The sequence below is a fragment of the Macadamia integrifolia genome, unplaced genomic scaffold, assembly GCF_013358625.1.
Source record: "Macadamia integrifolia cultivar HAES 741 unplaced genomic scaffold, SCU_Mint_v3 scaffold90, whole genome shotgun sequence".
Taxonomy (NCBI): domain Eukaryota; kingdom Viridiplantae; phylum Streptophyta; class Magnoliopsida; order Proteales; family Proteaceae; genus Macadamia; species Macadamia integrifolia.
In genome coordinates, this window is record NW_024870574.1 from 434,286 (window position 1) to 450,365 (window position 16,080).

Consider the following 16,080-nt stretch of genomic DNA (forward strand, 5'->3'; position numbering starts at 1 on the left):
TTTAAACTGTTTTTATTGGATTCAAATAGGGGATATTTGCTTATTTATGAATAATAACTTAAGTAAATGAAATAACAAAATATAAAAACATTTACTCAAATAGTATTTGGCATAAATAAGGGAAAAAAAATATAAGGCGGCATTCAGTGCAATAAGGCTACTGTCTCCTAGGCCCTAGGCAAATCGCCTTGATGCCAAGGCGACACCTAGGCGGCCTTGACAACTATGGGTACAATTGAAGTGGGTGTCCCCCCTCCAAAGTCAATGAGGAAAAACACAAGAACCCACACATATGCTGTCCTGGAAAAATACAGCAGCATGCATGTAGAAGTGCTGATTTGGATTTCCCAACATGGATAGCCACTCAATAGGAATCATAATCCAGTCCCAATTGAGTCCCAATTGGTGAATTAGACAGTCAATTAGAGAGGGGTTTAACAACATAAAACTGAAATCATCCTTCTACCCTACTGAATTCCCTAATTGGTGGGTCAATTAAGCAATTAATTGGGTAGGAACCCAATTCCCACATGAGAATACCTATTCCCAGCCTTACATGATAAAATCCCCAAATTTAAAGGTTTCCAGAGATGGGTCAGAGATGGGTTTGGGTCACTGAACAGCCAATTCCCAGCTCTGAGAAGGTATTCCTATGCATGCAAAGCTAAAACCCAGCATTTGGGTGGCTGCAGAGATGGGTTCAGATGTCTGTATCCTACCCAAAGTACAAGAACAACATGCATGTTAGACCTATTTAGTCTCTGCAGCTGGATTTCCATCTTAGTAAAAGGGAATCCCATGCATGCAGTCCATGGTTCCCAATTCTGGGTGGCTGCATGCTTGAGAACATGGTTGGTCATACATCTGCAACTGAATGAAAGAACCAGAGAAGGTATACTCACCTTGGGTTTGTGTATACAGCAGTGGAAGATAAGCAGCAACAAACGTGCAGCACATGCAACTCCCAGCTCCCAAGTCTCCTCTTCTTTTCTTTTTCCTCTCTTTTCTGTCCACCAAGTTTCAGGGTATGTAAATCAGAGAAATGAGAGAATGGAACCTCTTTATATAGTAACCGTAGGTCACTAAGGCCTGTTTGGTTTTAAGGGCTTAAAATCAAATTGAATTAACCTCTTATACCTGCCATGTGGGCCCACCTATTCATTGCATGTCGGGTGCTTTATGATCAGCAGGAGAAGCCCTTTCAACCTCAGGTATCTGATGATTCAAGGCTGCGAGGCTGTGGGGCCCATATCCAAATAATGCAATTTGGCAGGACAGCACCACCTGTGGGTGCCCACCTGTCAGCATGTGGTAACTTGCCGGTGTTCGCAATTATGCCCACCAGACAGTCACCAACCCTGGGTCCTGTGGTCAGTTGTGTGTGTGACCTTGGGAACCCCAGAATTGGCCTAGTTTCCCTCAGATGTTGGCTTATCCTACACCGACAAGTTAGGTTCAATTTGCCTTCTGTGTACACCTCATCTGCTAACTGATCAGCCTAGCCACCCTCTATGTACATCTATGATTGGGCACCAGAAGTAAGCAGCTGTGTTTGGACACTGGTATCACACCCTTCAATGGTATGATCTCTCTTTTGAATTTTGATCTCTTCTTCTTAAAAGAAGGTAGTTAGATATGCATCTCTCTCTCTCTCTCTCTCTCGTTGTGCATATGGTACCCTTCCTAGGAAACTCTTTAACTTCAGCTGGATGGCAAGGACAAACAATTAAGTTTGATGTGATCTTGGCCCTGTGAGAATATGGCACAATTTTACAAGCGGTCTACATCCATAACATCAATATAAATGATTAGAAATTGATCCAGTTACAGACATTCCTTTTGCAGTGTTCTAATAGTATTTTTTATATGAAGCTGGATGGAAAGATGGAAATATCACACAATTAAGTTTGTTTTACTTCTGTTTTTGCTATGTTTGAGTATATTTAGGTAAAACAAACTAAAACATTGCATCAAACATGAATTATTGCATCAATTTGTTCATAGATAATAATATTTCTTAGAATCATGGTTTAAAGTATCTCCGATACCGATACGATACCCTCCGATACGTATCTTAAATTTAGCCGACCGATACGATACACACCGATACGATACATGTAATTTTTAAAATCCTTTCGTATCGATATATATCCTACGATATATATCGATATGCATCAATACACCACCGATTCGATACAATACGATACGATATGCACCGATACGACTCTATGGAAAATATAAAATCGAGATGAAATATACATTTCGGTATGTTTCGATACGTATCGGTGAGTATCGGCATGTATCGATTGGTACGCATCGGTGAATATTAGTATGTATCGATCAGTACGTATCGGTATATATCAGTATGTACCGATACAGTGCGCTACGGTCATATAATGGCCAAGATGAGTAATTTTTCAGAAAACACAATTTTTTGATGGGTTTTTGTTCCAAAGTTGCTATCAGCCATATTTCTCTCTAACTAAAGTGGAAATCAAGGTTGGGAACAAGGATTTTACATTTATGGGACAACTACAAATCTTGAATTCTTAGTGCGATATCCTCACTTTAGTGTTTATGCATAATACTTGTTATCAATAGCTTTTTTTAACAAACTCTTTATGCAAAAGTGTTTAAAAAAATGTTTTCTATCCATTTATGTGTGTATCTTTAGCGTATCTTAGTGTATCTCCGATACGATACGATACCCTCCGATACGTATTTTAATTTTGGCCTACCGATACGGCGACCGATACCGATACTTTAATCTTTGCTTAGAATGTTGATAATATACCATTGTTACATGTAAAAAGCCTTATCCTTTTGAACAATTTCAATCGAATACACTTGTCTCTCAGTACGGTGTTCTCCATTTTAGTATTTATAGATAATAAATGTTATATATTGCTCTTTTTAATTTATTTTTATGTGGAAGTGTATAAAAATGTGTATCCTGTTAATTTATGTGCGTATCTTTAGCATGTCTTAGCGAATCTCCGATACGATACCCTCCAATACGTATCTTCAATTTAGTTGACTGATACGGTGATCGATACCGATACTTTAATCCTTGGGGGGAAAGACAATGAGCTTATAGAAATAATCTACTAACCACTTCCATTGTCATATTTAGTCAAATTTAAGACTTTCTACTTACTTCACCCCCCCCCAAAAAAAAAAAAAAAAACAAAGAATTACAAAAAAGAAAAATCTGTTAATCATGAAAATCATACCAGAAACAACCGAGCGCCATGGAAGGACAATGCAAAAGAAGAGAGGAAGATCAAACAAAGACAACAAAGGAAGATACAGTCACAAAAATCAAATCAGCTGGCTCAACTGAAACCCAAACCCAAATTTAAAACCGCAATACAAAATTACTTTTAAAAGAGCGACTTTAACTCCACTGGTTTTAAGCTACATTGCCTCTTTGGGCCGAAGCCCATGTGTACCATTTATCTTCCATGTGCAAAGTAGATAGCGAGCTTCTTCTGCCCATTGTTGTCAAGGTGACTGGGAGAACCTAGGCATTGACAGGGTGCCTAGGCGTGCAGTATATGTGATATAGCAATGATAATTTGATTATATGCAAAATAGAAATCATGTCAGTGCAATATGATATAATTATGCTAGTAATGACCTAATATGAGAAAATCAACATAAAATAAACAAAGCATAGGATATTATAAAAGCATATTTATGAAAAAACAAAGCAATAAAAAAAAAAAAGGATATAATATAAGGTGTGTTGTCACAAGGCCACAAGGTGACCCCAAGGCGTCCAAGGCATTCGCCTTTCATGTGTCAAAGGTGTTTGGACACCTAGGTAGGCGGCACCTTGACAACTATTTTTCTGCCTTCCTTCCCTGGTTGACTATTCCTCAGGAATTAATGGAAATCACTGAATTGTGTAAAGAATTCTGATTCTTCATGATATACTTGTGTGCTTGTGAATCAGCATTGTTCCAGTGATGATAACATGACAAGGCCTGTGTTGTTGGTAACTGCCTCTGTTGACAAGATGGTTCTGAAGAAGCCTATTTGCGTTGATACTGATTTGAAAATAGTTGGTGCTGTCATATGGGTTGGGAGGTCATCCATTGAAATTCAACTAGAAGTGATTCAATTCACTGAAGGTATGGAGAAAACCCAACCTTTAGAATTGTACTTGTTTCAAATTTGAAAATTAGTTTGTATCTATTACTTTTTTTTTTTTTGATAAATGATATTATCACGATTGAGGAAAGCGACCCCTATAAAGGCTTCTACATCATTTACATGGATGGATTTATATGACTTCTTGCAACCATCTTTATCAATGATGAAAAAGAACCTGTCATTCTATGTCAATTAATGGAGAATCTCCAAATTTCAGACAGAAAACAATATTTGATTAGCCTTTTTTTTTTTTTTCCTTTCTTTATCCTCTCTTTATGACCTGAATAGAATGATCCAACTAAATTTTGGAATCATGTATGATTTTCTCATAGCCTCGTACTGAATTGGCAAACTGAGCACTGCAGATTCCAAATTACCTTTCTTCCTGAGGATTTGTGTGGGACCAAACTGTTCTCCAGAGACCTAAAACATTGCTGAATTAGTCTAAAAAGTACCGAAAACTCCAATAGAAAGCATCAATGATGAAGGAGATGGTTAAGTGATTCTCCTGAATGAAGATGTGGGAGACAAAAATTAGGCAATCACTGGAGGCCAAGTGATTGGCAATTATAATATGGAACTGAGGCCAATTTAATCATTCTCACAAATGACCTGCACAATATGCTCTTCTATTGAAAGGTTTCTCCTTCGTCGTTTTGGATAAACAGATCATAAAAAGATTAAAAAGTGAAAGATCCATTGCTCTGAAGTCTCCAAGCCTTTCTGTCTTCTTTATGGTACACCAAAAGAAGTTATAATTTTCACCAGATGATTACAAAATATCAAATTCCCAATCTTTAAGCGGTCTTCTTAGCAAAACTTTCTATACCACTGCATCCAAGTCCAAATCTAAATAATTAGCCTCCTTGGCCTATGGTTTTGCTGAGTCTTTAAACACATGGGATATGCTATGTTATAATAATTCATCACTGCACCAATACCATTCCTTCAAAAGGGGAAACAATCTTTCCCAATTATTCAAACCCATGTCATTCTGTGCTTTCAATCTTACTCCTGTCGCCTTTAATGTGTTTGTCATCTTCAATGACAAAACTAAATAACTAATTGCTACTTTTGGAAACTTTTAAAAGCATGTTTCAAGCAGGATTAACCTGGATGATCACCTGGCAGGATGTTTGAAGATTCCATTATTCTGGTATATTTGCCTGCCAGTAGCAAATAATTCTCACCTAACTAACATTTTTTTGTAAGCTTTCACTGAATGAACAAAATATTTATTCCATGAAAAAAAGTACTACACATATTGAAATAATTTTGTCTTTGTTTAGTCCACTAGATCTCTCAATAAGTTGTTGCATTTCCATGAGATTTTAATGCTATACCCTTGAAATTCTGACATATTTTGATTTTTATTTGGTCTATATTTCCTTTTTATTTTCTATGTTTCGGATATGTAGCTGAAACATTAAAAAGGGGGAAAAAAAAAAAAGAGTAGATAGTATTCTCTAACTTTCTATTAGTTTTATAGGAAAAAGATACTTAAAACTCCATAGGCATGGTATCAACAAAATTCTTAGAATATTGAAATATTTACGTAGTTTAATTTCCCTCGATTATTTATTGGAGGCTTTTATGTTTTATTAAGCTGTACAATGCACTTTTCTCTTGCAGAGAGCTCTGATCCTTCAGATGCAGTAGCTCTTACAGCAAACTTTACATTCGTTGCTCGTGACTATAAGACAGGAAAGTCTGCTCCTGTGAATCGGATTTCCCCTGAGACTGATAAAGAAAGGATGCTTTGGGAAGAAGCAGATGCAAGAAACAAGCATCGGAAAAGAAAGAGAGAACATACAAGAGAGGTTGAGAATGGTGATGTTAATAGGCTAGAATCATTGTTGGCTGAAGGACGGGTCTTCTGTGACATGCCAGCTTTGGCAAACAGAGACAGCATTCTTTTAAGGGATACACGCCTTGAGAACTCTTTGATTTGCCAGCCACAGCAGAGAAATATCCATGGAAGGATCTTTGGGGGGTTCTTGATGAACAGAGCATTTGAATTAGCCTTCTCAACAGCACATACCTTTGCTGGTGCAGTGCCCTGTTTTCTTGAAGTTGACCATGTTGATTTCTTAAGACCTGTGAGTGACAAGCTATTTCTTTTGCATATTCAAGTACTGCCACTTTTAGTCTTCTTACTTGAAATATATTCTTTTTGAATAACTTGTTACATATATTACTATGTCAGATGGTTCAGGACCCACAAGTTGGTTGATTGCACGTACTTTTCTCTGGAAATTGTAGTCCAATAGAGTGATCATAACCATCAATTTACTGCATCCATTTTGATGGCCAATGCATTGCGAAAGAGTTCCCTGAAAATAATTGGATCTGATGTCCAGGATTACATAAATGTATCTTAAAACAGTGGACATCCTCATTCAAGTTTTCTACCACAATAGGCTCACAGTACAACCATTATTTTACTATATGATGCCAGCTGCATCTGATGCAGTAGTGGTGTCATGGCTGGACCTATGTATATGGAAACCCAAACTTAGGTGTGTTAAGAGTTAATGTTGAGATATGGTCTGGTTCGGTTTATATCTTGGTTTATTTCTTTATTCCTGTAATGTGTCCAGATTTATTATACCACATGGTTCACATGTAGTGCATGCTAGATAAGGCCTTGAGTCAGCCTTCGCTAGCATGCCTTATTTGTAATTAATTCCTTTTTTGATTATAAATAAAAGTGGTGGCCTCTGTCACTCTGAAAAGCCAGTATTCTCTTTTCTTCTTTTCTCCTTTATTTTCTACTTGGTATCAGAGCGAGATTATTTTTGGGATTTTTCTTTTGCGATGGTCAGCCCAATAACAGAGGCCTCAGCTTCAGCCTCTGCCTCCCAATTCTGAGCATGATCACATAGAAGTCATGCTGCCTCCTCCGTTGACCACTAAGCTCTTCAACATGTCCACCGCCACTGCCTTCCCTGTCACCGCTGCCATTAGGGCACCACGCCCTTGAACCAGCTGGGCTCCAGCCCCTTGTCGCTGCCTGCAGAGGTCTTACCCTCTTTTTCTGAGGTCTACAGGGGCTTCTGCCCCACCTTTTTTTGCTGGAAAGGTCTCTGCCCTCCTCTCCGATGCTCGCAAATTAAAAGGCTCTTACACCTGGCCGTTGGTTGCTGCCTGGATCTCTTTCTATGTTGCTGCCTTATTGACTTGCTGTGTTGGTATTTATGGGTCTTCTCTTTTCTATTGATAGCTGTTGTGATCATTTCTCCACATTCAGTGAGTGTTCTTTGGCCTTCTTTGTTTATCATGGAGGAAAGTTCAGCAACTTCTCAAGGGGGAGTTTGGGGTAGTGTGGTGGGACATCTTGGTACCTATGGCCATAACCCCCTACTCTCCAACTTGGGCCTACTGAATTGAATGGGCCAACTATCTTACTTGGTCCCAAGCCTCTATGCTCATGATCAGGGGTAATAATCTCTTGGCATATATGACTGGTGATACACCTAAGCCAACTGAAACCATCGGTGCTACTGCATGGTTGGCCGATGATGCCCTGGTGATGTCATTTTTACTGAACTCAACGGAACCCACAATTAACCCTAGTTTGTGCTTCTGAACTCGGCTAAAGACTCGTGGGACTGTGAAGCAAACCTATACGCAGTCCAATAATTATGCTCAAATCTATGAATTGCATTGCTAAGTCCGGGAAACAACTCAGAAGGAGTTAACACTCCCTGCATATTACTCGGCCCTCAACAACTGGTGGCAATAATTAGATTTTTACGACCCCGGTGTCCATGATTGATCCCAGTGATGCCCAGAATTTCCAGACTGAGCGTGAGATGGATCGCGTCTATGACTCTCACAGGACTAAACCCAGGGTATGATCAAATCCATGTCCAGGTTCTCAGGCGTGATAAGTTTCCCACTTTACTAGAGGCATACCTGGTCCAACACAAAGAATGCCGTCGGTCTCTTATGATGCCTGCTGTTACTCTGGCTCGATTAGCCCTTACCTCCACTACTTAAGTTGACTCCACTAAATTGGCTGTTCCTGGCAAAGAACCAGTTCAGTGTGACTATTGTGGCTGTCCCCGGTCACACGAAGGAAAATTTTTGGAAGCTTCATGGTCGCCCTAATGGGGGGAGGGTTTGGTGGGAAGCAAGGTGGTTCCCGTTCTCAGGCTCATGTGGCTGATACACTTGATAGTTCTACTACAACACCCACTGCATTCTCACCCTTCTCTTTAGATTAACTAATGGCTCTCCAATGTATGATGGCTTAGATGGGCCCTTCTGCTTCTCCTGCACCACCAGCATCTTCCACCTCCCTTTCTCATCTTGCCCCTTGCTTCCTTTCAGCATAGTTCTTCCTGGCTGTTGGATTCCAGCACCTCTGACCATATGGCTAGCTCCTCGGACATTTTCCGTACCTATACTCCTTGTTCAGGTAAGGACAAAGTCGAGGTGATAGATGGATCTCTTTTTGCTCTCTCTTGGAAAGGCATCGTTACGATCTCTCCCACCATTTCCCTTCAGTTTGTTCTTTATGTCCCTAATCTCTATGCTAATCTACTTTCCACTTATCATCTCACTGTTGACCTTAATTGTTGTGTTCACTTTTTTTCTTCACATTGTGTTTTTCAGGATCTGATGTGGGGGCAACGATTGGATATGGTAAGGTCTGAGATGGGCACTATTACCTGGATCTGGAACCTGCTGCTATATCTCCTTTACTTTTCTGCTCATACTAGTCGGGTTGCTAGTGATGTTTGGGCCACCCCTCTTTTCCTATTTTAAACCGTTTATTTCCTGTCCACAAGGACGTTTTTCTTGTTTTTGTGTGAGCTTGCCAAACACACTCAGTCTTCTTATTACCAAAGTGATAATAAAATTAGTTTACCTTTTTCTATCATCCATTCTGATTTATGGGATCCTCGTATTATTTCTTAGGGTGAGTATCGTTGGTTTGTTACTTTTATTGATAATTGCACTTGCCTAACATGGGTTTATCTCCGCACAAAATCTGAAGCGTTTTCTTGTTTTCAATTGTTTTATATGGTTTGGACCAAGGTTTAAGATCTCGATCTCGCCCCAGGTTTCACTGGGCAAAAATACCGAGATTTGGCGAGATCTATATCTGGAATTTTCCCATGACTATCTCGATGGTTGGTCTTGGTGGCCATATGGGCTTTGTGGCCCCTAAAACTTTCCAGTTACCCTATTTTAGGCCTTCTAAACACAATGGAAACCTCAATTTTTTAAAATCAAACCCAAAATAATAATTTGACTTCGTACTTGATGTAAGTAGTCTTCAGACCCTAGGCTATTGCATAGTCCACACAAAATCTAATACTTTTAGAAGTTAGAACACATCTAATGATGTGGATCTGGGTTCTATATCTTGGAATTGTATTGCTTATTGGCCCACACAATCACCAAAAAAACTCAACCCATGAATAGAGTGGTAGGCTTGCAAATAAAGGGACTCTTAAAAGAGTAAGTGGAAGTTAAAGGTAAGTGATGGGACATTAAGGGAAATAAGATTTATTGAGAAGGGACAAACTGTTGTAACCCGATAGTCACTGAGAGGGGGGGTGAATTAGTGAGTCTAATTCCGATCCATTGAAATTGTCCTGATAGCCGACTTGGAAAACCCCATAGCACTTGTCCCTGTTCGCACATAGTCGTATCACACTCAGCCTCTTGTAGACACTTCCAAGTGTGCACACCCATTCCACATTCTACGCACTTCAACGATATACAGTATAAACAATAAACACACTCACAACACATGGATTTTTATGAGGTTCGGCAATAAACCTACGTCCTCAGAGTAGTGTCTGTAAAGGCTTCGTACCTATTCAATACACTACTTTTAACTACACCTATAGTTGGGAGTGCCCACTCCTAGTTTTCTCAAACCGCAGCTGAGATGGCACACGCAGTGCCGGTACAATTTGCAGCACCCACTGCAAGGGAGCACCCACTCCCAGTGCTTAGCACCCATGAAGCACCCAATACAAAAAATACAGATAATTGAGGCTTATAATCATTGCCCTACAATCAATCCCTGCGTAGCATATATACATCCACAACTATAGCTAGCATGCATTCATTGTCACAAAATAACATGTATGATATAAATTTGGGGTTTTGAGTTAGGTAATCTCACAACTGGATGTCTGGGATGATCTGGGAACCTCCACTGACCACTGGAATCTCCAACTTGACCTCTCAGGGTGAACTTGGTTCTTCAAGTGTTCATTGACAGGCTCAGTGCTTACACCTTCTCTCCCCTTGTCTTCTTGCTTTTCAAAGCACAAACTAACCCTCACTTGCTCTCCTCTCTTCCCTTTTCTTCCACTCTTGGTATGGAATCACCACTCACTTAAAGCATTAAAGCTCAAACATTGGCCAACAATAGAGGGGGGATCTTCTCCTAAAAAACCGCAGCCTTGCACTCACTGAATTTTTTTTTTGCTTCCAATGGGTAGAGGGAGAAATTTGTGAACTTTTGCAACTTGAATGTACCAATTTGGCCTTGTGGTTTGTAAGTTATGACCTTTTGAAGTTGGAGCAACCAGAATGCAAGAAATGGAATCTTCGTACGAGTGGCATAGCGTATGCTGGCAGGGTGGGCAACAAAGGTGTGATCGTGCCCGTAGATCTTTGATCAAAAAGTGCAATTATTCCTAGCCTTAGGATTAAGCTAGTGGCCCTTAAATAAAAGCCATAGATTTTGATCTTGATGACATAAACATGATGTAGGGCTGACTTTTGTTGATGTAGGCCTGGCATAGCTGTCAGCACCTGCGTCAGCACCCAATGTGTTGTTGATGGCTGGTTGGCTGTGTCAGCAGAAAAGGTGGAGTCTTATCTTATGCTTATCAAAAAGCTGAAACAAATCGTAGCCTTTGGATTTGATCCTGGATCATCAGATCTAATAAGATCTCGTAAAAGCGAATCTTCGGCGTCCCTATTGTGCACGTGCGCGACATGCCAACCGACCACTTCCATTTTTCACATGCAAGCCCCTTCTCCCTTAATAGTAGCATAAAACCCCTCCTTTTCCAAATTAAATTTCTGAAAGCCCCACCCAACATCTAGAGCTATCTGGCTTTTTTGGATTTGGAACTTCGGACCGACTTCACGGAAACGTGCATAACTTTTTCATATGATTTCTAATCAAGATGAAACAAAAGCATTGTGTCCATGACTCGATGCTCTACAACTTTCCAGAAGATCCGATCGTGAGACTCAGCCATGTAAAAAGATCATACGGATGCCGTAATTTTCGCATACAGAATCGAAACGAGACGAAACCAAGTGTGTTGGAAAGATCGGATTTTCTCGGATTGTTATATGGGGGACATTTCTTCCAGAAAAATCATCTTCAATGCTGAAATTGCCCCCAACTGCCACCTAATCTAGTTTTTTGTTGTGAATGCCATAACTTCTTGATACGGTATCGAAACTAGACGAAATCAAGTGCATTGGAAAAATAAATAAAATATTTTCATGAAGAAACCATCTTTTAGAGAAATCATTTTCACTGCCGAAAATGCCCCCAAGCGTACATAGGTCAAATTTGCCAGCTTTGACCCGGAATCCCGCACCACCTATCATAGATGAATTAATCCACTCCATACACATCATATAGCATTGTTATCTCATCAGAGAGGCCGAATGCTGCCATGTCACCACTTTCGACCACATTACCCAAACTGGCCATGTTATCACCATTATGTGACTGAGGTTTTCAACAAGGACAACTAGAAAACAACAATCTCTCGGTTTGGAGTTGTTGGTAATCACCTTATCACCAATACACTCCAAAGCTTTGATAAGTAACTCTCTCCCCAAAGCTTTGGTCTGATTGGAATCTAACTACCATGTACACAACTTGTAAGATGTTAGGCCAACTAGCTGTCAAATATAATAGGCTACCAATCGCTGACCTATAAGAGGTGTGGTCAACTGATGGAGAGTCATTTTTCTTACTAACTTGAACCCAATCATCATAGGTGTACTAACCAACTTGCAATCCTCCATGGTGAATCTCTTTAACATCTCCCTCACATATTTGGATTGAGAAATAAATATACCTTATTTCTTATGACTGATCTGTGAACCCAAGAAAAATGAGAGTTCACCCAACATTAACATCTCAAACTCCTCTTGTATTCTCATTGCAAAATCTTTGCACAACTCATCTTTGTGACCCCAAAAATGATATCATCTACATACATAACCCCTACAAGCTGACTACTTTCTTCAGTTCTGATGTAGAGATTGCTGCCCACTAGGCCTTTCTTTAAACCCAACTTTCACAAGTAGGATTCTTATCTTGAGTACCATGCCCTTGGAGCTTGTTTTAGACCATACAAGGTCTTCTTCAATTTGCACACAAGAGTGGGTTTCTCACTCAGCTGAAACCCATCAGGCTGTTCTATATAAACCTCCTCTTCCAAGTTCCCATTCAGAAAAGCTGATTTACATCCATCTGACAAAACCAAGAACATTCTGATAGCCTCAAGTCTTTCCACTAGAGCAAAGGTTTCTTTATAGTTAATGCCTTCCACTTCAGCATACCCCTCGCATACAAATCTTGCTTTGTTCCTCACCACTTGACCATCTTCATTGAGTTTATTTTTGAAAACTCATTTGGTGCCAATCAAAGTCTTGTCAACTAGCTTAGGGACTATATCCCAAGTGTGACTCCTCTCTATTTGGTCAAGTTCTTCATTTATTGCCTTCATCCAATTCCCATCCTTGCTTTATCAACAGTTTTTGGTTCAATCTTCAAAAGAATTCGAAAGAAGAAAGTAGGTGTTGGTCTTCATTCTTCTAGTCTGAATACCTATAGTGGGGTCACCAATGATCAACTCATATGTTCCCTGTTGATCAACTCTGTTGTGTCTTCTCTGCTCATTTGAATCTTCTTTAGCCTGTTCATCATCAACCTCATCTTTGCTTTTGGGTCATTGTTAAGCAGTCTCATCATCAAAATCCTCAAACTCGGGGAGTTCTTTTCCTGAGCCAGAAGGAATATCCCTTTTCTTATCAACTGTGACATCAACAATTCACTATTTTTCCAAGTCTATTGTTGTAGCATCTGTAGGCCTTACTTGAAGTAGAGTAGCACAGAAATATGCCCTCATCAGCCCTATCATTAAACTTTCCAAAATCTTGGTTTGTGTTTTTGATGTAACACTTGCTACTAAAGACCTTGAAGTGTCTTGCTGTAGCCCTTATGCCAAACCATATTTCATAGGGAGTCTTGCTTTCATGTGGTCTCAAAATTTACACCTATTATGTATGTACACTACAGTTAAAACTGCCTCCTTTCAGAACTTCTTGCCCATACCATTCTCTACCAACATAGTTCTAGCCATGTTCTGCACTGTTATGTTCTTTCTCTCTGCAACACCATTTTGTTGGGATGTTCTTGGAGCTAAAGTCTGCTTCTTGATACCATGCTCATAGCAGTATTCTTCAAATTCATCCCAACTGTACTCATCTCCTCTGTCAGATCTCAGACATTTTAGCTTTTTTCCTGTCTGATTTTCAACTTGCTTTTTAATCTTATATCTTTTTAAAGCCTCTGACTTGTGTTTCAAGAATATCACCCACACCATTCTTGAATGATAATCAACAAACAACATGATGTATCTCCCTCCTGAAGTGCTAGATGTCCTCATAGGACCACACAAGTCTGTGTGAATCAAATCCAATGGTGAGTTGGAATAGTACTTCTTTGACTTGTAAGAGATTCTAGTCTGCTTTATCTTCAGACAAAATGTACAGATAGGATTGGAGAGCTTCTTCAACTCAGGAACATCTCTCACTACCTTCTTCGAACAAATCTTGGCAAGGTTATTGAAACCAATATGCCAAATTCTTCTGTGCCATAGCCATGCCTCCTTATCTATGCTGACCATGTAGGAATCTTTCTCTAACTCTGTTAAGGTGTACAAGTTACTTGAAGTTCTCTGTACAGTAGCCACTACCTTTCCTTTACTTGATCTCTTTATCTCACATCCTTTATTGTTGAAAGTCACTTCATGCCCTTTGTCATAGATTCTGTTGATGCTGAGAAGATTGTTTTTGAGCACTTCAACATATAAGACTTCATGAGATTTCACATTCCCATGGTTTAGACTTATGGACCCCTTCCTAGTAATTCTGGCACCATTGTTGTTACCAAATTTCACAGATCCACTTTCAAAGTCTTGTAGTTGTTCAAACATTCCCTTATCTCCTATCATGTGGCTAGAGCAACCACTGTCAAGTATCCATGGAGTAGTCTCCATGAGCCTTAAATGCTATCTGAGCAACAAATGCTATTGCATCATTGGTTTTAAGTATTTGTACGTATCGTACCATATCGGCTGATACGTATAAATATTGGCCCTTATCGATATGATATGCACCGATACGATGCATGAAATTTTTAAAATCCTTTCGTATCGATATGTGTTTTACGATACATACCGATATGCACGGATACGATACGATCCACATCGATATGTACCGATACTCTATAAAAAAATATATAATCGAGGTGAAATGTACGTTTCAATATGTATCGGTACGTATCGGTGCATATTGGTATGTATCAGTACGTATTGGTATGTATCGACTGATACATACTGATACAATGTGCTACGGTCATAGAATGGCCTAGATGGGCCATTTTTCCGGAAAAAACACGATTTTTTGAGGGATTTTTGTTCCAAAGTTGCTGCTAGCCATATTTCTCTCTAACTAAAGTGAAAATCAAGGTTGGGAACAAAGATTTTTCATTTATGGGACAACTACAAACCTTGAATTCTTAGTGCGATACCCTCAATTAAGTGTTTATGCATAATACATGTTATCAATAGCTTTTTTAAACAAAATTTTTATGCAAAAGTGCATAAAAAAGTGTTTCCTATCCATTTATGTGTGTATCTTTAGCGTATCTCCGATACGATACAATACAATACCTTCCGATATGTATCTTAATTTTGGCCGACCGATACGGCGACCAATATCGATACTTTAATCCTTGGTTTCATCTTCTACTCTCTCTTTGAACCTAGACTTTCTTGACAGATTTAGATTTCTTTGCTTTTTTCTGTCTTGGAAACTACTTCTTCGCCTCATTAGCTTCTGAGTTTATGAAAACTCTCTGATTGCTTCTGTTCTCCTTTGTGTGGGAAACACAATTCTACAATTTCTAGCAATATGCCCATGGTTGTTGCATCAGTAACATTTAACTGTTTCCTCCATAAGGGGTGTAAAAGGATTTCTGTCCACCTAACTCTTTGGACCAATGTTGAATTTACAATCTGAGATCTTGTGCCCAGAAGTGTTGCACTTATAACAATAACCTTGAAAGGAGTGCCTCTGCCTCATGGTTTCATCTACTATTTGTAAGGAGCTCTGAAGCTATTATATGCTCTGGGTCTCTGTTGAGGACTTTGACTGTAGCCATAACTCTATACTCTCCTGCTTGGCCTTGCCAACTGTGGTTGTCTAGTATGGTTAGTCTTATAAATTAGAGAGGGATTTCCTCTTCTGACTTGACCAATCTACACTCTTTTTGTACTACTCTGTTGACATTGCCAGCAGTAGTAACATGTGCCTTCCCTCTCTGAGCATTCCTATCACTGACTTTGATAGGATTCTGCATAGTCCTTTTACCATTTGTTTTGGCATTTTTTGAAGATTCACCAACAAATGGTCTCTGAGCATTGATGATGTCATTAAACTTCATATTGTTAGGATGCTCTTTTGGAGTAGAGTCATCTTCAACATCTTCATTTTCTAAGTCTTCTCCACTAATCTCAGTTAGAGGTGCAAGTTTAGCCCTGATTGCCCGAACCCGCCTTTGGTCCACCCTAATCTTGAAAAAGTATTGACCCAAATATTTTGGCCCTGAGGGCCGGCTTGACCTTGAAA

The 16,080-nt window shown here is 39.5% G+C and overlaps 1 protein-coding gene across 1 annotated transcript in view; it reads left to right on the top strand.

Moving 5' to 3' along the window:
* The window catches only part of LOC122070376 (acyl-coenzyme A thioesterase 2, chloroplastic-like), a 74,802-nt gene that overhangs the window by 27,312 nt on the left and 31,410 nt on the right, over positions 1-16,080 (top strand). Inside the window, exons 2-3 of the mRNA XM_042634522.1 lie at positions 3,959-4,136; positions 5,791-6,257. Coding sequence (XP_042490456.1) covers positions 3,959-4,136; positions 5,791-6,257 — 645 coding nt within the window. The remainder of the gene's footprint in view (positions 1-3,958; positions 4,137-5,790; positions 6,258-16,080) is intronic.